Source organism: Xenopus laevis, chromosome 6S (assembly GCF_017654675.1).
Source record: "Xenopus laevis strain J_2021 chromosome 6S, Xenopus_laevis_v10.1, whole genome shotgun sequence".
NCBI classification, from domain to species: domain Eukaryota; kingdom Metazoa; phylum Chordata; class Amphibia; order Anura; family Pipidae; genus Xenopus; species Xenopus laevis.
The window spans coordinates 94,674,209-94,702,021 of NC_054382.1; the positions used below are offsets into that span (position 1 = coordinate 94,674,209).

Genomic DNA, 27,813 nt, shown 5'->3' on the forward strand with positions numbered 1-27,813 from the left:
ATACCTTCCCCTAAGTCATTAATGAACAAGTTAAATAAAAGTGGATCCATTACCGAGCCCTGAGGGACCCCATAAAGAAGCTTACTCCAAGCAAAGGATGTACCATTAACAACCACCCTCTGTACCCTCTGTTCCCTTTTCACCCTCTTGCCCGTTTCCTATCCATGTGCAAACAACTTTATTAATACCAACAGACCTTTGTTTAGTAAGCAGTCGTTTGTGGGGCACTTTTCTTTTGCATTCTTCTTTCTTCCTACTTGTGCATTCCAGGAGCCCATAACTATCACTATTACATATTTGCACGTAGAAGTGATCAACATTTGTTTTATGCATTGTTTGGGTATATACTTTGCCAGGCATGTCCGTTTTTCAGGACTCGACCTGAGTTGACTACATCTCACATTGTCAACCACAGTAACAGGTCAGTCACATGCTCTCAGAGTTTTCACCCTTCCGCATTTGAAAAGTATCAAACTCACCCAAAGTCCTCTAGAACATGCAGAGCCAGCTAGGGTGGCCTGAATGGAATTGGAACATGTATTTGGGTAGAACAAATGCATAGCAAAGACATACATAGTTTATAATACAACCACATTGTCTTGTTGTGTGTGTGTGTGTGTGTGTATATGTATATATATATATATATATATATATATATATATATATATATATATATATATATATATATATATATATATATATATATATTGTTTTAAATTGACAACATATGGAGAATTTTTGGAATGTTAAACACAACTTTTCGATTGTGCTTACTTTTGAGATTTATTTCATTGCATGTTTTTTACAAGACGCATTGTTATAATTGTCTAGGATAAAGATGGAGATCGGGCAGTGCACCATGCAGCTTTTGGAGACGAAGGCACTGTTATTGAAGTGCTGCACAGAGGAGGAGCAGATTTAAATGCACGGAACAAGCGCAGACAGACGCCACTTCATATTGCAGTTAACAAAGGCCACCTGCAAGTTGTAAAAAAATTATTGGATTTTAGCTGCCACCCAAGCCTACAGGTATAGTATTCCTTTTGGGAAAGGATTTACCATTAACATCTACACTTTGCTGTACATCCATGTCACTTCTGGCAGATTTGTAATTTTCTTTTAGAAAAGTTCTTAAAACTGTATAAATATGATTTTGAATCTCAGCTTGTGTAAGTCAACTCAGTTAAAATGTAACTTTTATTAAACCAGTCCCTAGTGTGTATGGTCAATATTAAAGGAATTGTTCAGTATAAAAATAAAAACTGGGTAAATAAATAGCCTGTGCAAAATAAAAAATGTTTCTAATTTAGTTAGATATCCAAAAAATGTAATGTATAAAGGCTGGAGTGACTGGATGTCTAATATAATAGCCAGAACACTACTTCCTGCTTTTCAGCTATCTTGGTTTACACTGACTGGTTACCCTTGTTACCAGGCAGTAACCAATCAGTGACTTGTGGGGGGGGGCCACATGGGTCATATCTGTTGCTTTTGAATCTGAGCTGAATGCTGAGTATCAATTGCAAACTCACTGAACAGAAATGTACCATGTGGCCCCCCTTCAAGTCTCTGACTAAAGCTGGCCATAGACGCAAAGATCTGATCGTACGAATCAACGTACGATCGGACTTTCCCATCTCCCGACCCTCCACTAACCATTCAGATCAAAGTCTTTACCATTCCGATCAAATAAGAACAGATCTCCCAATGTTCTGCCCCTGACAGCAATCGTACGATACTTATGTCTGACAACACTAGTGACAGTCTCCCTCTGAAAATTGTACGATCGGTAATACACGCAGAGATATTATCGGCAGGCGACAGAAATTTCCTAACCTGTCCGATCGACCAAATGACCGATCTCCGACGGACGAAAAATGTCGGGACTCTCCACACATGGTCCGTAAATCGTACGAATCCACGATTCGTACGATCGGATCTTTGCATCTATGGCCAGCTTAACTCAGTTACATAGCTGAAAAACAGGAAGTAGTGTTCAGGCTACTGTGACTCCAGTCTTTATATATTACATTTTTGGCTAACTAACTATATTAGAAATGTTTTTTTATTTTGAACAGCCTATCTATTTACCCAGTTTTTATTTTCGCACTGAACTGTTCCTTTAAAAGTACAAAAATTAAAAACCAAATATACTTGAGAACAACAGTGTGATTATTAACTAGCTATTCAGTAGCGTTCCTAATACATGCCTTTCTATTGGGCGCCTTTTGTGCCTTTGTAAATGGCTATTGCATGTAAAAAGTGCATTAGTGACTAGTTTCATACTTACATTTGTACTCTTGCATCTTGGGAGTGCATTGGCATCCTTTGCATGAACAACCAGTTTCTTGGGGGGATTGTATCTCTTTATTTTTCTCTCCTCTCTTTATTTGCATATATCATATATATAGGAAAACTAATGCCAAAAAATTAAAGTGTTTTAAAGTAATTTGGTTATAATGTATTGTTTACCCTGCACTGGTAAAACTAATGTGTTTACTTCAGAAAGACTGCTGTAGTTTATCTAAACAAGGGGCTGTGTAGCCATGGGAGCAGCCATTCAAAGCTGGGAAAAAGTAGAAAAGCTATAGATTACACATCCGACAACAGAGATGCTCTGTAGCATATAATGTGATTCTACAAAACGTATCTGTTATCTAATATGTATCATGTGCTTAAATGGCTGCCCTCATGGCTACACAGCTTGTTTATATAAACTCTAGTAGTGCTTCTGAAAACACACACCTGTTTTACCAGTGCAGGGAAACTGTACATTATATTTTCATTAAAAAAGGTAATAACCTGTTAAATCTGCCTACCCAAATTGGAGGTTTAGTGCAGCTGCAGATTTGTTTAAAACCCCCATTTATGGTAGTGACACTCATCATATTAATTGAAAGGACCAGGTGTAGGCCTGTGTTTTATGTATGACTGGCTAAAGGTCTAACAAAAAAGTTGAAAACAGGAAGGGAGATATATATATATATATATATATCCTAGCTTTCATTCCATGAATGTCATTTTTCTACTCTCTGTTGTACTCTCTTGTGATACAAAAGACAGTAAGTGATGATTAAAGGGGAACCATCCTGAAAATAAATGTGAAATCTGACTGAAATCAGTGCAGTATTCCAACCTAAATTGAAGGTAAAGCACTTATCTCCCAAGCTACCACAAGGGAGGCAGTGTTTTTTATGCTAAAAGAAAGTCCAACTGCTACAGGGAAGAACAGAGCAGCTGGGATACTGGTGAGGGGTCAGGGTTAAAATCTAACCCTTCTTTAAAAATAGAATTCATAGGAAATAACAAAGGCAAATCCTGCGACATGACCTTGAGTCTTATTTAGAAGTTTGCTTGTCCTTTTATCTAAAATCTAACTTTGTGATCATACATTTTCTTTCTGTAAGAATTTACCTCACTCCACAGCAATCGTGCATAGGTCTATAAGAAAGGGAGGAATACTTTTTAAGGATTTGTGCATTTGAAATGTTTAAGAAAATGCAGTTAAATGATTGTTTCCCCCCCCCCCAGCTCATATGAGTGATATATAAGTGTAAGATAGTGAGATATTAATGTTAGGGAAGTGCCATAAAACAGATTGGTTTGATTTTTTATAGAAAAATAGGATGCGGATAGACAAGCTTGGAAAATAGCTTTTCTTGTAAAAAAAAAAAAAAGGTTTTTTTTTTTTTTTTTTTTTTTAAATATTAAAGAAATATTTGGAATCAAAATTTCTCTATTACACCTTTCTTATTACAGGTATAGCATCTGTTATCCGACAAAGCTGTGTCCCATTTTATCTAGATAATTCAGATTCAGGTAAAACAGTACCTGTATGTTATCCCATCTAAGATATAATTAATCCTTATTGGAGGCAAAAACAAGCCTGTTGGGTTTAATCAATATTTACATGATTTCTTAGTATAATGATCCAAATTACTACGACTAATACTGTTAAAGTATATACAGGTCACTGCCTCTAAAAAGACTGCAAGGTTAACATAACTGTACTTGGATATTTGGATGCTGAAGTAATGCCGTCTTTGTCTGGTACAGTATCTGAATTAGCTCTATAAGTATCTCATGAAATTAATTTTCCCCCTAGCTGGCTTTGTGTTTTCATGCTCTAATAAAGACGTGTGTTAATTTAAGCTCAATTTTTAATGTTATTTCTTCTCTTGCATAAAGGATTCAGAAGGTGATACTCCACTCCATGATGCTATTAGCAAAAAACGTGATGATATATTGGCTGTGTTGTTAGAGGCTGGAGCAGATGTTACCATCACAAACAACAATGGATTTAATGCACTTCATCATGCTGCATTGCGGGGAAATCCCAGGTAAAGAATTCATTTATGTTGAAGATTGAATTGGATTGATAACTTGCTTGCAACTTACTGTCATGGCCAATAAATAGACTAGGGTTCATGTATATAAAGCTGTGTTGATAAAGAAATAAATATGGGGTTGATAAACACAAACCATCACTACATTAACACTACTGTGTTCTGCTTTTAAAGCTGAGCAGTGGTTTTACTCTTTTAAGCAGGTTAACAAAGCGTGACTTTTATAAATAGTGTGATTATTGCTATGTATTGAATTTTTATTTTATTTTAATATTTTACACCTTTTTTTATAAAGGGGGGTTAACTCAATTTTCAAAAGCTTTTTAAATATATGCCCCAAATATTTAAATTATGATGTACCTTTTTGCTTTTTTTTTATATTAAGGTAACCAAAAATCGTATGTGTGTAAGTGGGAGCAATTATGTAGATAAGACATGCACTTTCATTGCTTTATACGTTTTCTTAAACTTCTCATAAATCAAGTATTTAAAGGATGCTTTCTACACACAATCGGGGATATATATGTGGAATGCTATTGTATTTATTGATTGCATTTACTTTCCGATTTATTTTTGGAAACGTTTGCAAGGTTAGAGAAGTGATCCAAGGAGTTTGTGAGCCAGTGGTGTAAAAGAAAGCAAGCGGTTTTTGGTAGTTGTCAGCATGGCTACTTTTAATGAAATTGCTTTCTTTCTGCATTTGTTGTTGAGGTCTTCACTGTTCCATTTCAATGTATGACATTCCATGGTATCACAATCTTGCCAATATTACCTTGACTGCAGGATTTGTCACTCAAACAATAGTTCTGTGAATCTGAAACTGTACTTCTCCCATATAATTTGATTATACTGGACCCAGGAAGAAAACAGGTTTATAACAGTAGTTTGGGTTAGCTTGTCTGCAGCCTCTAGCTGGCTGTTCGCTTCATAATGTTCATTGTTAGAGGCTTATTCTGAATGTATTATTTATTATGCTTTATTTATATAGCCTGATATATTCTGCAGCACTTTAGAGAATGTACACCATTCATATTATTCCCTGCCCCAGTGGAGCTAACAGTCCATTATATCAAGAACCAATTAACTTGCCTGTCTGTCTAGAGCATATGTCCCCAACTTTTTCTACCCATGAGCCACTTTCAAATTTAGAAAGAGTTGGGGAGCAACACAAGCATGAAAAAAAGTCTATGGGGTGAAAATGAAGGGCTATGATTGGCTATTTGGTAGGCCCTCTGTGAACTGAAAGGCTCTAATTTTGACAATATTTTGACAGTGGAGTTTATGCAACCAAAATTTACCTCCAAGCCAGAAATTCAAAAATAAGCACCTGCTTTGAGGCCAATGGGAGCAACATCCATAGTTTGGGACGAAACCCACACAAGCATGGGAATACCATACAGACAGTGCTCTGAAAGTTGGATTTAGCTAATTTATTCTCCGCCCTGAATCTTTTGTGAAAAGTAACTGTTGTAAGTTTATAAATATCTGGTTATATTTGCTCCAAAGTGGTTGTTACAAGTAAACATTGTGCATCTTTTAGTGGTAAAGATATATATATATATATATATATATATATATATATATATATATATATATATATGTATGTATACACTAATCCTTGCATATGAATGTGTATAAATGTATACATAATCCTTGCACATTTACTAAATTGGTAAATTGTGAACAAAATTTAAAAATACATATATTTGCCAATCTGTCTCCTTAGAAATAAAACTTTCATAAAAATAGAATCCATATAATATTTTTAGCATTATAGTGTGGTCAGAATTACATTTGATAATTGCAGACCCCACCAGCTCCTATACAGAATGTATTCATTAAGTAGTCTCACCTAGAGATGTGTTACTACTACTTGTAGCTAACAACAATAAGGTGTCGTCAGTTCTTATGGGGATAATATATTGCCAGTGCATACGACTTGTTACTGTGTATACAAACATTTTAGTGCCATCTACAAAGTGCAGGCACAAATCTACATATGACAATCCTCTTATACCAGTAATCTCTGTGAGAAGCCAGTAGTGTAATTAATGGCTTATTTTGCTGTCTTGTGCAAATGTAAACATAGTTTGTTGGAATTAATGCCCAAATACAAATGATTATTGCAGACTGTTACTAAGAACTTGTATAGCACAGTTGAAGTATAGAATTTATGGTTTGGGGAATTGATATAATCTTGAAAATTGTTTAAAAAAAATATTTATATGATCCTTGTCTGTGTTATGAAGTAATGTATGCCGGTAAGAAATTGAAATTAAGACACAAGATGCTAAACTGTACAAGTATAGACATTTCTGTTTGCTGTGGTTACTGTATATAGGTATATTCTGTATTTATTGGATATCTATGGTATTTGATTTTAAATGTATCATTTTAGGCAATCTGTGCTTTACATTGTATGTAGTTGGAACCTGTTTAATAACCAAAGTTTAGTGAATACATTTAATAAGATGCAGAAGAGGCAGACTCGTGTGCAACTGTAATCTTTATTTTGGTTTCATGCGCACAACTGGAATTAAGAAAAATGCAAGAGACCATTGAGTATCACACATTGAACATTGTTGAGGGCAAAGGAGAGTTTCTTTACTTCTACCAGAGAAGACGTGGATGGACCACAAATGATGCTCCACGCTGTTCATTTTATTTAGCAACTAGACATTTCACTGCAGCGTTATTGTCGTGAGCTGCCAAGTTTCCCGTGGATATGTAGTCCTCAATGCAATCCTACAGCTGGTTGAAGGGGACCAAATCCATTGAAGAGGTGATTTGGTTCCATTTTACCAGCTTTAGCAAAGCACTGCAGCGCAATAAAAATAGTTAAAAGAAATACAGAGGTCACAATGCATTGGTGATGACAAGATGACAAGTTCCCTATGCCTTAAAGTTTTGTAGTGTTAATACAGTTTTTTTCATAACCTAAAATTGCCATTTGTAGCTCACAAGTACATATATCCTATACAGAAATGCCTGCCAACGCGTGCAGAGGTAAAACAAGTAAAAATTTTCGAACCTTGATTAACAACTGGGATGTACAAAATAATATTCCAAATGGAATCGTTTAAATCGAAGGCATTGCTCAAAAAAGCTATATTAGCAACTGCCCATTGTTTTCTGTTTGTGCAGAAAGTCTAATGCATTAAATACACAGAAGGCACAGGCAATTCAAGGGGAAGTTGGATAACTATACTTGAAATTCTACATATATACACACAGCTTTATGTAAACATTGAAAGTTACTGCATAGCAGTGTTTCTTAACCAGTGTTCCCCAGAAGTCACTACACTACAATTCCCAGCATTCTCTAACATGTCATAGGTGGGCTGACCGCTGTTTTCATACTTTAAAATTGTCGTGTCTGTAATCCCATGCGGATGTTAAGAAGTTAGCATAAATTCAAGATTGTTGTATGTGGTTAGCGGTCTGTTACTGAAATTAATTTATTAGTGAATTATAAAACTGCATGCATGCTTCGCTTTTTTTAAACTATGCGCATGCCCTGTTAGAAACCTAGCAGGTGCTGCGCCTCCCTGACTTTAGCAATAAAGGCAGCCGTAAAACCAGTTTCTATTTATACCGGTTATATGTGAACTGTTCTACAGATCCAGCTGCTCAAGTGTGCTCTTGGATGGCAATTCACTTTCATGCATTTGCCATATCAGGGCAAGAAAAGGCCATGGAAAAATAGCAGTGCAGCATTTGATAATGTCAGCATCTGTTCCACATGTCAGTCAAGAGCTGGTAATGTAGGAGTTACACCAGTGTCAGCACATGCTCGACTTCACACTGTGAAGCTTTTAAACGGAACAGCTGATCCAAGTGATGGATTTGACATTCTAAGATTGACTCTGTTCTAGAGTCCCTGCTAAATCAGAACACAGCTTCTGGGGTGTGTATTTATGAAATACAGCTGAAGGTGACTGTGGTTGTTAATGTGGTGCCAGCTAACTTTATACAAACATATCCTAATGTTTAGGTTTCTTGTCAGGCACAATACTAATTTGCAACTGAAAGCAGAACATGACCTTTAAAAAAGTGCAAGAGAAGCCCCAAATATATCCGAAGCAACTTAAAATGACAAAACAAAACATAACAAATATACAGGATAATGGCTTATAAAAGGTGCAGTACTGCATTTGAGCTAGTTGTGCAGGTACAGTCTCACTTATATGTGTAGTGCTAATGGTGCTTTTCAATGTTCATGTTTTGCTTTGAGCAGAATTAGGAATTTGAAAAGTGTGCAATTCTCCCCCCTTTTATGGGAAAGTAGAATTTGTTTGACTCTTAGGTTGAAAGAAATAATTCATTGTCAGATGTACCCATCTGCATTTCATCAGAGCTACATAATGTCCATTTATAGTTAGGGTTGTCTGAATACTAGAGTTTGCTGCACTTAACTGCATGAAGGCTGCTGGCCAAGTCATTTAATGATAATTTAGCCCACCATGCTTGTCAGCAATCTTCCCAAATCAGTTTATATTAATTATTCACATAATAAAGATATGACGACGATTCATATAATGTTGTTGGCTGGGGTAGCAACATGTTAGTACTAGTGTGTAGGCATTTAATTTAAATGTGAAATTGTAATGAATTTATTACTATAGTTTTTATATATTATAAAGCCAGAAAAACAGTAAGGCACCTTCTTACCTTTTAAGCACAGCTTTTCTCTTTTTCAAATTATATTTTGCTAACTCAAGGGACAAGGAAACTTGGGAAAACATTTGTATACAGGAGACAGCACTTTAAATGAATCCTCTAACATCCCAACAACAAAGAGCTGCCATAGTACCAGGAGTTTTGCTGCATTTAGACTTCCCCGTTTGATATGAATGTGAAACCGAAGCAATTGTTCAGCCCACTTTAAATACGTCACCCTATAATCGTTAAATGTAGGAAAAGGAAGAAAACAAAAACATTTCAGATAAGAGGCATTGCATTTAATTGATCTTGCTTCCCAAAGCCAGATACTGAGTAAGCAGGAGGCAGACAGTGAGTGAACAAAAGGGGAATAAAAAAACAAAAGTAGCCCAAAAAACGTAGTAGAAACTGATGTGACACTTGACTTTTTCCTCCAAAGAAATGTGCATTGGCCGGTGTTCAGTACCTGATAAAAATACATACTTCTTTACATTCCATAGCATTGTATGTTCATATGGGTACATAAAGAAGTATGTACTTTAAGCAGATAGATATAAGCTCTTTGGGTGATAATAAAGCTGCAAAGAAAACTTATAAAATACAATGAAAAAACAGAACAGGTCTAATTGCTGTTCTCTAGTAGAGGCCTGTAACACACAACAATAACATTGAGGGTTTATTCATGGACAGCTATTAGAATTCCACTGCGGACTATTAATCGTTTCAAAGTACTTGCTCGGTACATCATCCAACACTTAGAACTTAAATATATTGAGAAAACAAAAAGAAATGTTATGCACCCATTGCAGACGAGTAAAAGAGGTAACTTTTAGAACATAATTGTAAACCAATCAAACTTGTTTATGTGGCCCACTACAAAAATGTAGTGTTCATGAGCAGGCCAGAACATCACATGCAAATTTAAAAGAGGCTAATTGAAGCCTCGGCATTTTGTCATATTCGTTAGTTAGCCCTGCAACATACACTAACCTGCATCCATGGAAGTGCCAGCAGTTTTTTCCACCAGACTCCTGAGATTAGATAGCTGCAAGTGATTATTTTTCATATTCTCACCTACTCCCCGACTTTACTTATGTGATCTCAGACACCATAAAATGACCAGTCTGTCTATGCTGCTGGTGAAATACTTACTTCTGCGTTTCCTAAAATGAGTGCATTGGAGATAGAGAGAGAGCGCAATCATTTCCAGGAGACTCTTGCAGTTGAGAGAAGTGTTGGTAAGCAATCCACAAAAAAAGGGAAAGATGAGCCAAAGTAAAATTCCTGCAGCGCCTGACAAAGCTAGAGCATGCAGCTGATAGGGAGCAAATCAGAGAGTAGCTGGTGATATAGCACAGTAATACTAGGAAAAAAACAGCATTGCAGCATTACTATTACAGCATGCAAAGTGTGCATTGATATAGTTAGCAAAGTGCACCCCCGACTCGCATGCTCATCCTACTGGCTGCTTACGCTTAGACTTAAATTACATTTATTGACACAAATCTTCCTTCCTTTTCAAGTAACCGCCTTTTAAGATTGTTGATAGTATTATTTTATTAAAAAATAGTAATAATAAAGACTGAGCTCAATTTGTAGGTTAGCACGACAAAAATCCATGCAGGGCTATAATGTCCTTGTTAACCTTTTAACTGCTGCAGAGGACTGAGCTCTTTTAAATAGGCCTCTGTAGTGTCAAACTTTAAACATGTATAACTAATAAATAACGTTTCTGCATGCAGATAAGATATACATTTGTTTATATAAAATATGTTTGTATGTATATACACACACAAACCCATATATACAGATGAATTTACACAGACAGAGATGATCGGTTAAATACAAGTAAACGTACCTGTTTACTCATTGGGTTTGGAAAGAAGAAAAAAGTTGAATTTGCTGAGCATGTTAGTTTTCGTTTCCAAGAATGATTACATTCTTAGTGTGCTCTACCATCAATTCCTTAACCCCAAACTGGAAACGTAATTGCGTGCTGTGGTGCAGATAGACTGCACATCTATCGAAAGCCCCAGAGAGAAAGTTTAGTTGTTTCTTTATGATGAACACGTATGTTCTATCCGTATGATGTTCCCACGGTGAATTGCGGAGGCAGCAGTGCAAATCTACGTCTCCTTTGTCAGAGGTCAGGACTTCCACTTGCTCCCTATAGAGACCAGCCATATCCCCCTGCTCAAAGGGCACCAGCTAACGTGTTAGAGCTTTATAGGCAGCTAAGCATTTGAAACATGCAATCCCAGGCAAACGGTCCCTCTTGTGCCTCTCTCTTCCCTGACCATATTTAGTCAACCATTGCAAAAAATAGTCTCTCAGCTGTCGATTGTCGATCCAAGAACTCTGGGAGCTCCTATCCTGCTTTCTGCTCATTGATTGTTCATCCTGCCGAGCCCCAACACTGCCTTGCCATTTGTTCGGCTATTTTTAGCACTGCCAAATAAAGAGGTCTCTCATGTTTCCACTTAGATTACCCCTATTTTGACTGAGCGTGCGCTGTGGGCTCCTTCAGCCTGCTGCAACTGTCACTATAGTTAGAAACGCTGCACATTCGTCTGAGGCTGAGAAAATATGAAACAAATATCCCTGCGCTTCCACTACTAATTGTGTAACCTGATTTCTTCAGCTCAGCAAAGAGACAAGTGCTTTGAATAATAATGCTTTTTAACTGCAATTGCTTGGAGCTGTTTTACACACGGCCACGGGTCTGCACTTTTGGATTCATCTCAGAAATTTCCTCATGTCCCGAGTATATTTGTCGGATGTGTACATATGCTTCATGTCCTGGCAGCTGTTCATTCAAGTGGAAGTATTTGCATTTTATTTAGCCGTTAAGCGATCATTCACCGACACTTGCTATGCAGCTAGGGTTGCCACCTTTTCCGGAAAAAAATACCGGCCTTCCTATATATTTATCTTTTTCCCTATTAATAACATTGGGATCAGCCATAATTTTTACCGGCCAGGCCGGTAAAATACTGGCCCGGTGGCAACCCTATGTGCAGCCTGGTGTTTGGGTTATATTCAACAAAAATAAAGCAAGCCTTTTTGCTAGCAACTGTATTGGGAGGGGGACTATAAGAAATAAATAACATTATCATTTCATCAGCAAGGCAATTTTCTTAAGAGTCCATTATTCTTCTGCTGTAGTAATTATCTTATCCTTAGGAGACCCTTTCTGCTTCTGCTCTGGTAAGCCCATAGCAAGTAGTCACGTAATTTCATATAGAGTGCAGACATGTTACACAGTGCTTTACATTCAGTCCTGCCCCAGTGGTTCCTTACATGCACAAACTCAAATACTGGTCTGATTTGTCATGAGCCAGTTAATGCAACTTTGTTTTTAGAGTGTGATATGCAGCCCAAGTGCCCAGAATACATGCAAACCCCCCCCCCCATATGCAGTTTTTTTTGTTTTGTTTGTTGGAATCTAACGCAGGACTTCAGTGTTGAAATTATATAGAGGCAACACATGAAACATTTAACATATTGTATATTTTTTTAATTCACATCAGTCTGAAACCTCACACTTAGGGCACATATAGTGGATTGTAGATTAACATATGCAGGCTAAAGGTGGCCATAGACGTAACAATTAAGACCTTTCCAAGAATGATTGTTAGTTTCAATACACACGTGTAGAGCTGATTCGTGGGATATACAGGTAGAAACAATAGAATTATACCTTTATCTGACGATTCAGCACTAACAATGGCCGATGTTTTCAAAGGCACCCGATAAAATTTTTCCGTCCTGCTCGATCGATGAGCTGAACGATATCCAAATCTTCTGCCGATATCAGTTCAGAATCTGCAGCTGAATTAATGAGCTGCCAGACTGAAATACTGGAGACCGGAACATTAAACTTACATTTTGGGGGGGAAAAAAAGGTATACAAAATTGAAAGAAAAAAATGTCTTTTTGGTGTACAATCTGCAAACAATTGGTGTTTGCAAGGTAAGCACCGCTTTAAAGCTTATGTGATTGTATGATGGTCCCTTCACTGGTCCGTGGGTTGCGGATAAGGTACTTGTGGGTCAGGTTGGGTAGCGGGTCCAAGCGGGTAAGAATGCGGGTCCAGGTTGCGGATTGCAGGTCGGGTATGGGTTACAAAAAATAGACCCGCGCAGGACTCTACCCCAAGGTTTTATTTTGTGGACATCATGAAACTATGGGGGTCAGCAAGGTGTGTGTTCACTGACCACTGAAACCCAAGGGCATTGTTATTTTGCACAGTATAGAGCCTGCCGCTGTTTCATGTAAGCGTAAATGATACATGTCATAAATTTCATTGCAATCTCAGTGGTCCAATTAATATGAGTGACAGAATGCTTGCTTAGATTAAGTAAGCAGGAACAATCAGCAGTAACATTTCCTCAGGCATAAATATACATCAGTAAGAGATTTGTTTCAGAACCCATAATTGGGCCTATAATAGGAAATGTGTATTTTAATTGGATTTAGTCTTTTCTCCCTGTTCATTTTGGTGGGGGAGTCAACTCCAAAGGAGCTGTCGTGTCTATAAATAGGAGGGTAAGGCAGCACCTCGTTTTCCCATCACTTGTTCATTTGCAGGCCGTGGCAGGCACTTACTAGTCAAGCCCAGGACATCTGTCATTTTCTATAATTGCGTGCTTTGTGATTGTTACTAAATACAGCCAGTTTGTCTCATAGGAGGCAGTGGATATATAGTTACAAGCCATTACTGAGCACTGCAACCTTGTTATATACTAAGGGGCAGATTTATTAAGGGTCGAATTAAAAATTTGAATTTTTGAATTTTTGTTATGGTCAAAACTCTCAAATTCCAATTGTGAATTATACAAACTCAATTTGAGTTTTAATTTGAATTCGAATTTCGAGACTTATCACACTCTGGCCCTAAGAACTCGAATTTGACTGTTCGCCACCTAAAACCTTACGAGATCATGTATAAGTCAATGGGAGAGGCCCAGGGACCAAATAATTTGGACAGGTTAGTAGCCTTCCTGACATTCAATCGAGTTTAGTCGCATTCCATTCAAATTACAGTTTTCGATTTGTTAAAATTGATAGATGTTAGATTTATTTTTATATATATATATATATATATATATATATATATATATATATATATATATATATATATATATATATATATATATATATATATATATATATATATATAACCCCCCAGTTGAATTTAGACTATATTCAACCTTTAATCAAAGTGCCTCCCCGTGTAGGCCAGTATATTTTAGAAATGCTCAGATTTTTCTTTTAAGAGAATGTAACTTTTTAAAAGGTCTGCATCCAAGTGGAAGATTACATGGCATTGAAGAATTTCAGTTGTGTACTGCATGTATACGTTTTATTAGTACTGACTAGTAATACTTAGCATTCTGATATGGGTGAGTAAAATATCAATGGGGTATATGACTTTGCGTCCCTCGGCGCCCTAAGCTTTTGGGTGGTAGTTGAGTTAGAGTTTTGTTTGCTGCACCCACTCCTTGAAATTTAATACCGTTTTCTTATTTAAATAACCATAACGATTATAGATACTGTATTAAATACTCACATGCTCAGGTACCTAGGGATAGAAGTATCCAGCCATCAAAGGCTAATGCTAAACTGGGCTCGAGCATGATGTGACCAGTAAAAATCTTCATCTTCTGTAAAATTTAAACAACCATAAAAAGGTGGACTTAGTCCCCGGGTGACCATATATCGATGAATGCCAAGCTTCTACAATTAAATTAATTTATTCACATCTCTGCCAGCAAATATTTAAAACAAGTACAGTGCCAATCAAGGGAGGGGCCCCTCCTAAAAACAAAAGGATTAAACATTTCTTGTAGGATTTCTACTTTCAGTAAATTATACATAAGCATATTATTACAGCAGTAGTTTAATAAAGCTGGTATTCTGCCAGAGTTTGTACAGTTTTAAAAAGGCCAAATGTGTCCCATTACAGTGAGAAATTGGGACACATTGGATTGGTATTGATTTTATATTGTATGTGGTCACCTAGTGGTTAAGTCCAATTCTTTTTGGTTGTTTTAATTACATTCATATATGAGGGACACCCTGGATGACAATTTGATTAACTTTTGGTAGAGAAGGTTTACAAGCAGGTTAATGTGAAAGTTCATCTTCATCAAAAAAGCACTTTAAAGTCCCTCTGGAGTGCAGCAATTTAGCTTTATGTTATGCATTCTGCATGCAACAAGCAAGAAATAAGCCCAAACTCCATGGAAATAGATTGCCGCTATACTATATTGGTCCTGATTTATTGTTTTGTTGGGATCTGCTATTGCTGGTAGATTGTCTCAATAACTTGTCGCTTCGGAAGTTTCCCAAATTGACATCTGCATCCCCTGAAGGATCAGACACATGAACCAAATGGTCTGCTTCTGCTGAATCCAGTGGCCACACTCACTGATCTGTTGTCAAGGCAAACTGTCACATCAAATAGCCGCTTGAGTAATGAACCCGAATGGAATGCCAGTAGCAATGTCCTGTAAGCTTGGCATGCCACTTACAGCCTACCCCAACTATGCAATTCTGTAGCTTCCGCTTTATCCATGTATGTGTGGCCATTGTCCAAGATTGCATAGAGAATACAAGCTCCAGAGGTGCAACGTTTATTGCGTGTCTAGTCAACCAGAGCAACCAATCATTTGTTACCTTTCAGATAAGTGACCAGTAAGGCCTACCTACTGATTGGTGACTATACCTATAGAACAATTTGCAGCTTTTATTACATTACGCTTACAGAATCTTGCTACAGTTCCATGCCTTGGTTTTAGCAGCTGTTCTCTTCACACAAGCCCCACAGCTTGCAGAGAGCAAGAACTCTTAAGACAACAATGTTTGCAACTGAAAGGAAGTCCACCCCCGATCGATATTTATCAGTGTATATTTATTCACAGCTAATTGATCAGCCTTTATCACTATTCGCTGTGGTCTAAGCAGCTTTCTGCACATGAAGATGTATTGACAGTTATAGTTTAAGCATAAATACTACAAAACAAATAAAAATCTAAATAATTTACATTATTTTCAGCAAATAAATGTTTAGTAAAAAGGCCTGTTTCCACTGTGACACTAAAAAATTTAACATATCACGGTAATTCAAACCTCTATAGCTATGTACGGGATCTGTTATCCAGAAACCCATTATCTAGAAAGGCCATCTTCCATAGGCTCCATTTTATCCATATAATCCAGATTTTTAAAAATTATTTCCTTTTACTCTGTAATAATAAAACAGCTCATTTATTTTTTAGTACACATGAATACATAACATGTATACATACATAACAGTAGAGCAGTGCTGTCAAAGATTTTCCATGCTGTGGGTCAGTTATGCTTCATTTCTCATATTTGCGGGCTAGATTATTATAAAACAATGTTATCGTACAAAGTAGTCTTTGGAAATCTAAGCCCTTCCAGGGGCCATGTCTGGCCTTAGTTGGACAGTAGATTGGTCTCTCTTGTTCTGAACTGCCTGTCCGCATCTAAGATTACGTCATAAAAAAGAAGATATATTTTCGAAATAATGGACCCCCAGTTGTAAAACAGATTAGGTAATTGGAGGTTACAGAGAAATTACATGCCCATAAAAAGCTACGAAGCTGCAAGCCAAGTGTTATTATATAAATGTGTAATATGTAAATGTGTCACATATATGAAAAGGATTGCAGTTGATGACATCACTAAGCTCCATTTAGAAAAATATATTTTATGCAATCATTATTCTCTTTTATAAGGGTAATTTTATACAACCTCCCAATTTTGTACATTATCAAACTAATGATATTATAATATTCTTATGATCACAGCATTCTTGTTCTAATCCTTCTGTATATCTTTCAGAAATCTCCTTAGGGGAATGGCAAACACAGGAAAATCTGTGCTACCTGCGAGCGATAAATCTCCTAAAATGCTTACCATTCACTAACCTTCAGATCGCTGCATGTAAAACACATTAGATGCAGTGAATGTGGAAGAATGTCCTTTCTTTCACTGTCTACTGCTCTTCTTGACAGGCTTTTGATTTAAAGGGGAACTTTCACCAGTTAATTTGTTTAAAACAGGCAAAGACCAAATATATTCTTTTTCATTGTAATTTCTGTACTGCCTTCTGTTAAACTATTTTTATGGGAGGCTGACAGGTCCCCTTTAATGAAACTTGCCAAGATACCCAGAATTTTTTTTTAAGTTATGTTTTGGTGTTTGGTTTGCCAAAAGTGCTGCTGTGTGTCTTTAGTCATTAATGGGGAAAAGAGGTCAAATCCATACAACCTTGATCAATAGCATATCCATGTGTGTATCAGGATTGCACACAATCTTGTAATCGTTTTCTTTTTCAGTGCTATGCGAGTCCTGATCTCCAAGTTACCTCGGCCGTGGATCGTAGATGAAAAGAAAGATGATGGATACACTTCTTTGCACCTTGCTGCACTCAATAATCATGTGGAAGTAGCAGAGTTATTAGTTCATCAGGTAGGATTTTCTAGTTGCACGGATTGTTTGTGGAAGAATGACACGAACTTCAGGTCTAGTAATGGCAATCTTAGAGTGCAATCTTACAAGAAATAGATTAGCTTCTTGAGTTTGATTACAGCCTGTGTTGAGAGAAGTTAAAGGGTGGTTCACTGTTAAGTTTCAATATGATATATATGGCCTATCAATGTTTCAGTTGGTTTTTATGTTTTATAGTTTTTGAATAATTTCCACTTCTAGCTTTCAAATGGGGATTACTGACCCCAGCAGCCTTAAAACGATTGTTTGGATACCATTTCATTGTTTTATTTCTTTTGTATTACATATCTTTTTATTCAGACCCTCTCCTATTCATATTTCAGTAGGGATGCACCAAATCCACTATTTCGAACTCACGATTACTTTGCGAAAGATTTGGCCGAATACCAAATCCGAATACTAATTTGCATATGCAAATTAGGGGTGGGAAGGGGAAAACTGTTTTTTTGCTAGCTTGTTTAGTGACAAAAAGTCACGCAATTTCCCTCCCTGCCCTAATTTGCATATGCTTCTGGGAAGAAGGATTTGGCCGAATCCAGCTGAAAAACCGAATCCTGGATTTGGTGCATCCCTATATTTCAGTTTTTCATTCAAACTACTGCCTGGTTGCTAGAGTAATCTGGTCCTTAGCAACCAGATAGCTGCTAAATTTAAAATTGGAGAGCCGCTGAACAAAAAGCGAAATTAATGCACAAAACATAAATAATAAAAAGATGAAGACCGATTTGCATTTTGCCTCAGAATAGTAAACTCTACAACATACTAAAAGTTAGGTTAAAGGTGAACTCCTCTAAGCTGTATGTTGCATATGTATTCATTATTGAGGCACAATTAAGGCAAACATTTCAGAGCATACAGTGCCGATATATATACCGAGCAGGTTCCTGTATGTAGAAATGCCCGCTTTTATGCTTCTCTGTTGCACACTCCAGCATCTTGTTGAGCTCTTATAGATTTTAATAGTTTGGTCATTGGCTTCTTGCTCGATTAAAGATCTGAAACTGATCCGCCCATATTTGTCACTATATCCAGGGAAACGCAAGCCTGGACATTCAGAATGTAAACCAGCAGACTGCTCTTCACTTGGCTGTGGAACGTCAGCATACGCAAATTGTCAGAGTAAGTAATAAAGAGTTTATAGTGTCACATTTATAAAGCTTACCAGAGGCTAGCTGGTTAATGATATAGGATGCCAGTTACTGACTTGGCCTTTTTTTCCCTCAGGGTAAAAATACATGTGCTGTTTACCCACGTGTTAAAGAAGCAGCTGCTGTGTACACCTGTTTTTTTTGTATGATCCATGTAAACGGAAAGCCTTACGACTTAATTTAGCATAACATGAGATTTCATTCTGTGACAGTTTAGTTGAAGCTAGTGTTCAGTTCATTATTTCATATAAGAACGTTATGTTAAAATACTGATGCCCTTGAAGATTTAAATGAGTTATAGATAGATTCCAGGCTCTAGATTCTTCTACTACTACTACACGTGTTTTTTTTCTTACTTGCATATCTCCTAACTAGTATGTAGTGTAGTTGGCAAGACTCTCTTGAATATTTTTATATTTAGTTATGATGTAATTGTGTGTGTATATATACCACTTCAAATGTTTACCCAAGTGCATGGTAAGTACATAAATAGCAAAAAAAAAGACCAACAACACCGGTGAATATATACAGCCAATGTGCTGTTTTTTTGTTGTTTATTTCCTGCGCTCCATCGTTCTCTCTCTTTTTCTCACTCTCTCTCTATCTCAGAGGTCCCCGACCTTTTTTACTCGTGAGCCACATTGAAGTTTAAAATGATGTCGGAGAGCAACATAAGCATGCAAAATGTTCCTAGCCTTTGGGTATTTGTAGCTCCTATGTGGACTGAAAGCCAACAGTAGGGTCTGTTTGGCAGTACACTTGGTTTTTTTACAACCAAAACTTGCCTTTAAGTCAGGAATACAAAAATAATCATCTGCATTGAGGCCACTGGGACCAAAATCCAATTGGTCAGAGAGCAACATCTTGCTCACGAGCCACTGGTTGGGGATCACTGCTCAATTGTATCTATACACCGTTCACAAAGCCAGCACGCACATTACTGAAGTCCTGCTGGCCTGGGTGTAGTACATGATAAATCTATAGATCCACAGCAAAGAAGGAATCCCCACTCTCAGGGGTTAAGGTGAAACAATAGGTTGTTTATTGGGTGGAGACAATCGTTTCAGATAATCCATTTGCCAAGTGCACTTTGACAAAGGCTAGTGGATTAGCGAAATGTTTGTCTCCACCCAATAAACAACCTATTGTTTCACCTTAAACCCAGGCGACAAATCTCCTCTTCTTTGCGGCGACTAATCTCCTCGATCTACCTTCCACCAGCTAAAATGTAAATTACCTGGGGGCAGGCACACGGATTGCTTAGTTTCCTGAAGTCGCCCAAAGTTTCCTCGTTAGGCAATTACAGGCGGCTTCGGAAAACGAAGCATTCCGTGTGCCTGCCCCCAGGCGATTTTCATTTTAGCCGGGGGAAGTCAGATCGGGGAGATTAGTCACCTGGCGACTAATCTCCCAGAATCTGCCTGTGTGAATTCCTTCTCTGCTGTATATCCATACACACAAATACAGGTATGGGACCTGTTATCCAGAATGCTTGGGACCTGGGGCTTTCTGGATAAAATAATTCCATCCCTATCCCTGCCCCACTGGAGATTTCAATCTGATGTGCCAGTAACACTGAAACAACACATGTATGATTGAAAACATTTTATAAATGTGTTGCTGCTGTCAAATTTAATTTTGCTTTCCTTTATATTTACTGGTGCTCTCGGGGGGCTTTATAGAGTTGTTTGTGATGGTAAAGCTTCTGTTATACAGAGTAAAAGCAATGATAAATGTATATTTTTAGCTGTTGGTTCGTGCAGAAGCTAAACTGGACATCCCAGATAAAGATGGCGATACACCATTACATGAAGCCCTTCGGCACCATACTTTGTCACAGTTACGACAGCTTCAAGACTTGCAGGATGTTGGCAAGGTTGATACTACATGGGAACCATCAAAGAACACGGTAAGATAGTTCTTTTAGACATTTTGAATCCAGTTTTAAGATTGAACTATCACAATCACATATTGTGTAGTATAAACACTAAGCTTAGAGCACTTCCCATGTTCTTTGCTCTCAGCATCAGTAGGTGATATGTGCAAAGGTCTTGTTGGATTCTTCCATGTCTGGAATATGTGTGATTTCTTCTTCAGTTCTTATTCTAGTATAAAGACCTAGTTTTTTTGTTTTTTTTTTTAACTTATTGTGGTTGGCTTTCTTGTATAATAAAATGTCGAATTTCCTTGCTGTTTTCATGAACTTATTCTGCAACTAAAAGCATTGTTTTTCAGATGGTTTTATTATCTATTTGTGATAGGAATTAAAATAACTGACAGCTGAAAATTGTCCTCATCCTGCAGCAAACCGCTCTAGCTGTTGATTTGTTTGATCATTACTCCACCCTCCAGTTGAATGGTGGTTTTATGCAGACTGTAGCCACAGGATTGTCTATAATGTTAAAACTATAACAATTGGTTTGTTTATAAAACCTGTTGGGAAATAGAGATAAAGCTTTTATATTACTGGTAAAATAGCAAAAGTTTTTTTTTTTTCTCCATTTTTGTAATACAGTTAATAATGGGACTTGGCACTCAAGGAGCTGAGAAGAAAAGTGCAGCCTCCATAGCCTGTTTTTTGGCAGCCAATGGAGCAGATCTTACAATCCGTAACAAAAAAGGACAGTCCCCTCTTGATCTCTGTCCAGACCCTAACCTTTGCAAAACTTTGGCTAAATGTCACAAGGAGAAATCCAGGTAATTTATTTCTTTTAGTGTGATATACACACCATAAACACACGTGTTATGCCGACATGTTATGCCTTTTTTCGCTTAATAACTAAAGTATGCTTTTTATGACTTTAAATTCCCCCCCCCCTTTGTTTATTTATATCCACCACCCTTATGCTGCTGTCATTTGGGACAGAATGTCTCTCCTCTGTGTTCCTCCCTTTCTGTGCGTAGCTTGGTAAGCAAGGCATTGGCAGAGTAGCGTGCCTCACCTTCATTGCTGTTGCCGATGAACAAGTCTGTAGCTTAATAACTGGTAAAAGTGTATCCTTTATAGAGCAGGATATCCCTATTATATTAACTTTTAACCAGTACATTTGCTATCAATGTTGCCGATGTGGGTCAGTATCCCTTTAAAATATAAATGTAAACTAATTCTTTATTGTAGAATCTTATAGTTTATGTTTTGTAGATTGATGGGATCAAATTGAATCCATTAGCACATATGTTGTCAAAATGTAACTCCGCAGCTCGCTTCCTAAAAGAAGTGTTATTTATATATTTGTTGTAACTTTTATATGGGATTTTTTTTTTTGCCATTTTAGCGGTCAAGTTGGATCCCATAGTCCATCTATAAACAATGACTCTGAGACATTAGAAGAATGCATGGTGTGCTCAGATTTAAAGAGAGATACTCTTTTTGGGCCTTGTGGGCATATTGCTACATGTTCTCTATGTTCTCCACGTGTTAAGAAATGTCTCATATGCAAAGAACAAGTACAGTCAAGGACTAAGGTATGTCCAATATGTCCATATTGTTAAAGGTTGTGCGTGCTTCAACCACCTTCTAAAACCTTGTGGGTTGAGTGCAAAGCAGTCCTGAAACCCTTTGCCAAAGGTTAGAGGGATACTGTCATGGGTAAAAAAAATATTTCGAAATGCATCAGGTAATAGGCTGCTCCAGCAGAATTCTGAATTGAAATCAGTTTCTCAAAAGAGCAAACTGATTTTTTTTTTTATTTAATTTTGAAATCTGACATGGGGCTAGACATTTTCTCAGTTTCCCAGCTGCCTCCAGTCATGTGATTTGTGCTCTGATAAACTTCAGTCACTCTTTATTGCTGTACTGCAAATTGAAGTGATATCACTCCCCTCCCTTCCCATCAGCCCATCAGAAGAACAATGGTAAGGTAACCAGATAGCAGCTCCCTGACAAAAGATAACAGCTGCCTGGTAGATATGAGAACAGCACTCAATGGTAAAATCCAGGTCCAACTGTGACACATTCAGTTACATTCAGTTACATTCAGTAAGAAAAACAACAGCCTGCCAGAAAGCAGTTCCATCCTAAAGTGCTGGCTCTTTCTGAAAGCACATGACCAGACAACATGACCTGAGATGGCTGCCTGCACAACACTATTACAACTAAAAAAAATACACTTATTGGTTCTGGAATTAAATTTTACATGGTAGAGTAAATTATTTGCAGTGTAAACAGTGTAATTTAGAAATAAAAACAACATCATAAACATCATGATAGAATCCCTTTAAGTAGACATACTAGAAAAAGGACTAAGGTATGTCACTGTTAGCTATTCTGGTCAAATCAGAAAAGACTCTATTTTGAGTTGTTTTCATTGTTCTTCACCACTTATTGTCCACTAGATCAATCAAAATATTCCTTCAATTTTTTCCTTAGAATTTAGAGATGCACCAAATCCACTATTTTGGGGATGGCAGAAACTCAAATTCTAAATAAAAGATTTGTCCCATTCCCAACCATAATTCGCATATTGGGAAAAGAAAGTACCGTATTAAGAAAACTTCATCCGCAGCACACGGCAAAAGAATTCAAAATATTTGTTTGTGTGGCACAAGGTTGCATGATTTTCTCAAGGATTTTCAATTTGTTCACCCAAGCCACTTAGATTTGACTGATTTCTGCTAAAAAAGGCCGAATCCTGGATTCGGTGCATCCCTATTACAATTGTTATCAAAGTATATGGTGACATTTCCCACTGTCTTTTTATTGTAGTATTGAATTAGACTCATTTTACTCACTTGCCACTTCTTTCTTCCCATGCAGATAGAAGAATGTGTGGTGTGTTCCGATAAAAAGGCAGCAGTGCTCTTCCAGCCTTGTGGCCATATTTGTGCTTGTGAAAGTAAGTTATATTGTAGTCTTGGATTTAGACTCATTTACAGAATTAAGTCAATGGATTTTCACTATTCTATACATTTGTTTGTACAGTGTGCCTATGATCGTGTAAGGGCACCCCTATCCCTCTTTCATGGATATAGTGCTGCCAAAAGATGAAAAAGGATTATACCCATGGTGCAAAGTGCAGGTTGATGTAAAAAAAAAAAAAAAAAAAAATTTGTTTGCTCCAGATACCTATGTGCATTATATTGTAGAACTGTTTTTTTTTTTTTTTTTTTATCGTATATGTCCATTAAAGTAGGTGGTATTACTTCTGGGTAAACAATTCTAGAGAATGCCTATTAACAATTTACAGGTATTGCAGTATGGAGTTTTCAGATTGTAAGCTCTTTTAGGCAAGGCCCTGTTTACCTCTTATATGTTATCATTTTTTTCTGTATATTTGCTTAATGAACCAGTAACAAAAAACACATTTTATATTAGAACTCGATTAGTCTGCACTAGCAACAACATTATTATGTTTGCTTCAGAACACTTCTGTCGTTTATTATATATAGCCTGCTGTATGGGGGCAGCGATTTACATTAAACAACAAAAAAAAAGTTCATAATTACATAGCAAATATGTTAATTAACCCTCGATATTCGACCCTCGAAGTTAAATCCTTCGACTTTCGAATATCAAAGTTGAAGGATTTAGTGCTATTCGTTCGGTCGAACGATTAAATCCTTCAAATCGAACAAATCGAAGGATTTTAATCCATCCATCGAATGATTTGCCTTCGATCAGAAATTGGCTAGAAAGCCTATGGGGACCTTCCCCATAGGCTAACATTGATGCTCGGTGGGTTTAAGGTGGCGAAGTAGGTGGTCGAAGTTTTTTTTAAAGAGACAGTACTTCGACTATCGAATGGTCGAATAGTCGAACGATTTTTAGTTCCAAGTCGAAGTAGCCAAAAAAATACTTTGTAATTTGAAGTATTTTTTATTCTATTCATTCACTCAAGCTAAGTAAATGTGCCCCTAAATGTAAAAATAATATTTTTTACATGTTGACGTTGCCTATGGAAAATTTCTAGCTTTCCAGATAATGCCCTTTCTCCTTTGTGGATTTTTAAAAATATGAAGGTAATCTCTTTTCACAGCACTATAAAGTTGGCTTAAGTCTATATGAGCTGCTTATTGGTAGTTTTACGAGTGATGATTTCCTTGCATTTCATTGCTAAACGGCCATCAGAAGTGGTTCCATTTAGCCTTTAGCTTATACAGTGTCTTTTGGCAGCCTCCAGTCTGTAAGGCAGTGCTGATCTCTGAACCAGTACCGGCATGTTCTTACAGGACACTATGTACTAACAAATGTTTTACAGTTAAATATTAGTTTTATGTTGTCAGTGTGTTATTTCACAGTAGGTAAGTGTGAACTGCAATTTGAAAAGAATTACTGTAGGCAGCAACACATTGAGCAATGCTTGTTTTTCCAAGGTTCTCTTAACCTCAAAAAATCATATTAATGGTCTTGTATTGTATCAAATTCTAGGAGAGCTAAGATTAAGAGCATATCACTAGATATGTTCACTGGTTCAAACTGGCTATTAGACACCATGATCTACAAGGCACCTATGGGAAATTAGCTTGTGACATTTACTAGCAAATCCGATGGGATTCTGCTCTGTAACAAGCAGATTCTTACCAGAATTCAGCTTTTCTTTTTTGCCATGCAAACACAAGGCAGAGGTCAAACACTTTCTTTGAAAATATCTCCACATTTTCGGCCTTGCTGTACCCAATATTAGAGAAGTGTCAGAAGTTTAGGTTGCTATAGCGCTTCAGTTTTGTAAGGAACAGTTACGTTTATTATACTATCTAATATAATACCCTATTCTTAGCATTTTTTCATTTGGTCTTCAGTTTTTAGGTTTTTAATTCTTCTGCTTTTTTCCAAAAGGGGGTTACCTCTCAGCCATCAAAGTAATGGTCTCGGAGACTACAATTGTATTGTTATTGTGACCATAATGTAACTATATTGATGCGGATCTTTTCAGTTAAGCATCAGTTTTACTGTTTGAGTAACATGGCTTCTCTTACAGACTGTGCAAGTCTAATGAAGAAATGTGTTCAGTGCCGTGCAGTGGTTGAGCGCAGAGTGCCTTTTGTTATGTGTTGCAGTGGAAAGGGTACAGAGGATGTCGAGGAAGATATAGGTAAGTCCATTATTTTTTCCAATTCTATGTTTCTCAAGAAATGTATGTGCTTCTTTGAATTTTATTTATGGTCAATGCATATTTATCATGCCAATTTAAACACTGAATAGAAAGGTATAAAATAAAAGTATGCGGAATGGAGCTACTGTATGTATTTCTGCTTTTCAGTGTTTTCATCTCTCTGCCTCTTCCAGGAATTTGTTCAGGGCCAGTATACCTTTGCATTTTATTTTCCCAAAGAAAAAGATACTTAGGGGCAGACTTATTAAGGGTCTAATTGAAAATTGAAATTTTTTTTTATGGTTAAATTCGACTAGGGGATTATCCAAACTAGATTCGAGTTTTTTAATAATTTTGAGATTTATCATACTCTGGCTCTTCAAGGGGCAGATTTATCAAGGGTCGAAGTGAAATCGAGGGAATTTTCGAAGTTAAAAAATTCTAAATTCAAAGTAATTTTTGGATACTTCGACCATCGAACAGGTTAGTTGACTTCGACCTTCGATTTGAAGTAAAATCATTTGACTATTCGATGATCAAAGTACTGTCTCTTTAAAAAAACTTCAACTTCAATACTTCGCCAACTTAAACCTGCCGAAGTGCTATGTTAGCCTATCGGGACCTCCCAGAGCAATTTTCAATCGTACGATGCAAAAAATCCTACAAATTCGACTTTGAAATTCGACCATTGAATTGAATACTACGAAATTCGAAGTATTTTCCACTCAAAATTCGACCCTTGATAAATCTGCCCCTAAGAGTTCAAATTAGACTATTCGCAACTTAAAACCTGCCGTATAAGTCAATGGGAAGCTCCAGTGACCAATTTGGAGATGTTTATAGCCTTCCTGACGTTTGAGATTTTTCGGAGAATAATAGAGTTTGGTCGAATTCGATTTGCATTTAATTTGAGTTTTCAAGTCTAAGTTTTAGATATACGATTTCTTTATTAAATTACCCCCCAGTTGAATTTCGATCATATTCAAATTTAAGGGAGTTTAAAAAAAAAAAACTCACATAAATTCGAAATTCAACCCTTGATAAATGTGCCTCCCCAAGTCCATTTACTTTATTTCTCCACTGATTCTGCAAGGTGCATTTTTAAGACTTGCCAATTGTCGTTTTGTGATGAAGTCAATTCCTGAAGGGTTCTCTAAAGGTACCTGTTTTGTTCATGAAAGCTAGGAAGGGAGCGTGGTCAAACAGTCATGCTGGTATGGGCTGAAAATTGCACCACTTCAGAGAAAATTCCCTTGGTTTTCAGTTGGGCAAATGAAAATTTACAGATTAGTGCATAGTATTAGTGCATAGTGATACTTTCCTGCTAGGTGTATTTCAAAATGTACAAAAAAAAACAAGCTGATTGCAAATAGTTTGACACTGTCTGCATCCGGCAGGTTATTGCAGGGTGTTCACTGCTTTGAAGTGATGCATCAAATTTATCAAAGTAAAATACTGCTTAGCCCAATGTTGCCAGTGCCAAACCTTAGTAAAGTATCCACACTTTTCTTTTTGTTACCCTGCCCTCTGCTGGAAAGATTTCTTTCTTACAGCTAATTCATTTACAGTAATATTTACATGCATCCTTTCCTAATCAGTGCCACATATGTATATACCTCTATGTTATCACATTAATTGTTTACTGCATGACACTATATACATATAAAGGCTGTTTGCTTTACAATAACGGGGACATTCTGTTGTTAAAGCTTTGTTTTACTTGCTATTGACAGTGATGATGTTGTTCGCAACCTGCTGTACTAGTTAATGCTCTTCATAATGATCTAGCCGTTTCCTAGAAAGACTGGTTCTTATTATTGTATGCTGCAATTCTCTTTATAGCCGGCGGAAACATACAAGCTTTACAGAAGGACAAGGACAATACCAATGTCAATGCAGATGTGCAGAAGCTGCAGCAGCAGTTACAGGACATAAAAGAACAGGTACATTATAACATATTTAAGCTAATTGGCTTTATGGATTAAAGGGGGTTACAGTGGAATTGTAATATTAAAAGTCCCTATGCCAAGATCCTCCTGTCAGGTTGCAGTTGCCCATATCATGTGCTCCAATTGATATTTCTTG

The 27,813-nt window shown here is 37.0% G+C and overlaps 1 protein-coding gene across 2 annotated transcripts in view; it reads left to right on the top strand.

Moving 5' to 3' along the window:
• The window catches only part of mib1.S (MIB E3 ubiquitin protein ligase 1 S homeolog), a 53,592-nt gene that overhangs the window by 24,931 nt on the left and 848 nt on the right, over positions 1 to 27,813 (top strand). For both annotated transcript variants that reach the window (XM_018223656.2, XM_018223655.2), the window contains exons 11-20: positions 832 to 1,029; positions 4,189 to 4,340; positions 17,378 to 17,510; positions 18,582 to 18,668; positions 20,445 to 20,606; positions 21,213 to 21,394; positions 21,973 to 22,162; positions 23,454 to 23,532; positions 25,615 to 25,728; positions 27,571 to 27,671. In XM_018223656.2, coding sequence (XP_018079145.1) covers positions 832 to 1,029; positions 4,189 to 4,340; positions 17,378 to 17,510; positions 18,582 to 18,668; positions 20,445 to 20,606; positions 21,213 to 21,394; positions 21,973 to 22,162; positions 23,454 to 23,532; positions 25,615 to 25,728; positions 27,571 to 27,671 — 1,398 coding nt within the window. The remainder of the gene's footprint in view (positions 1 to 831; positions 1,030 to 4,188; positions 4,341 to 17,377; positions 17,511 to 18,581; positions 18,669 to 20,444; positions 20,607 to 21,212; positions 21,395 to 21,972; positions 22,163 to 23,453; positions 23,533 to 25,614; positions 25,729 to 27,570; positions 27,672 to 27,813) is intronic.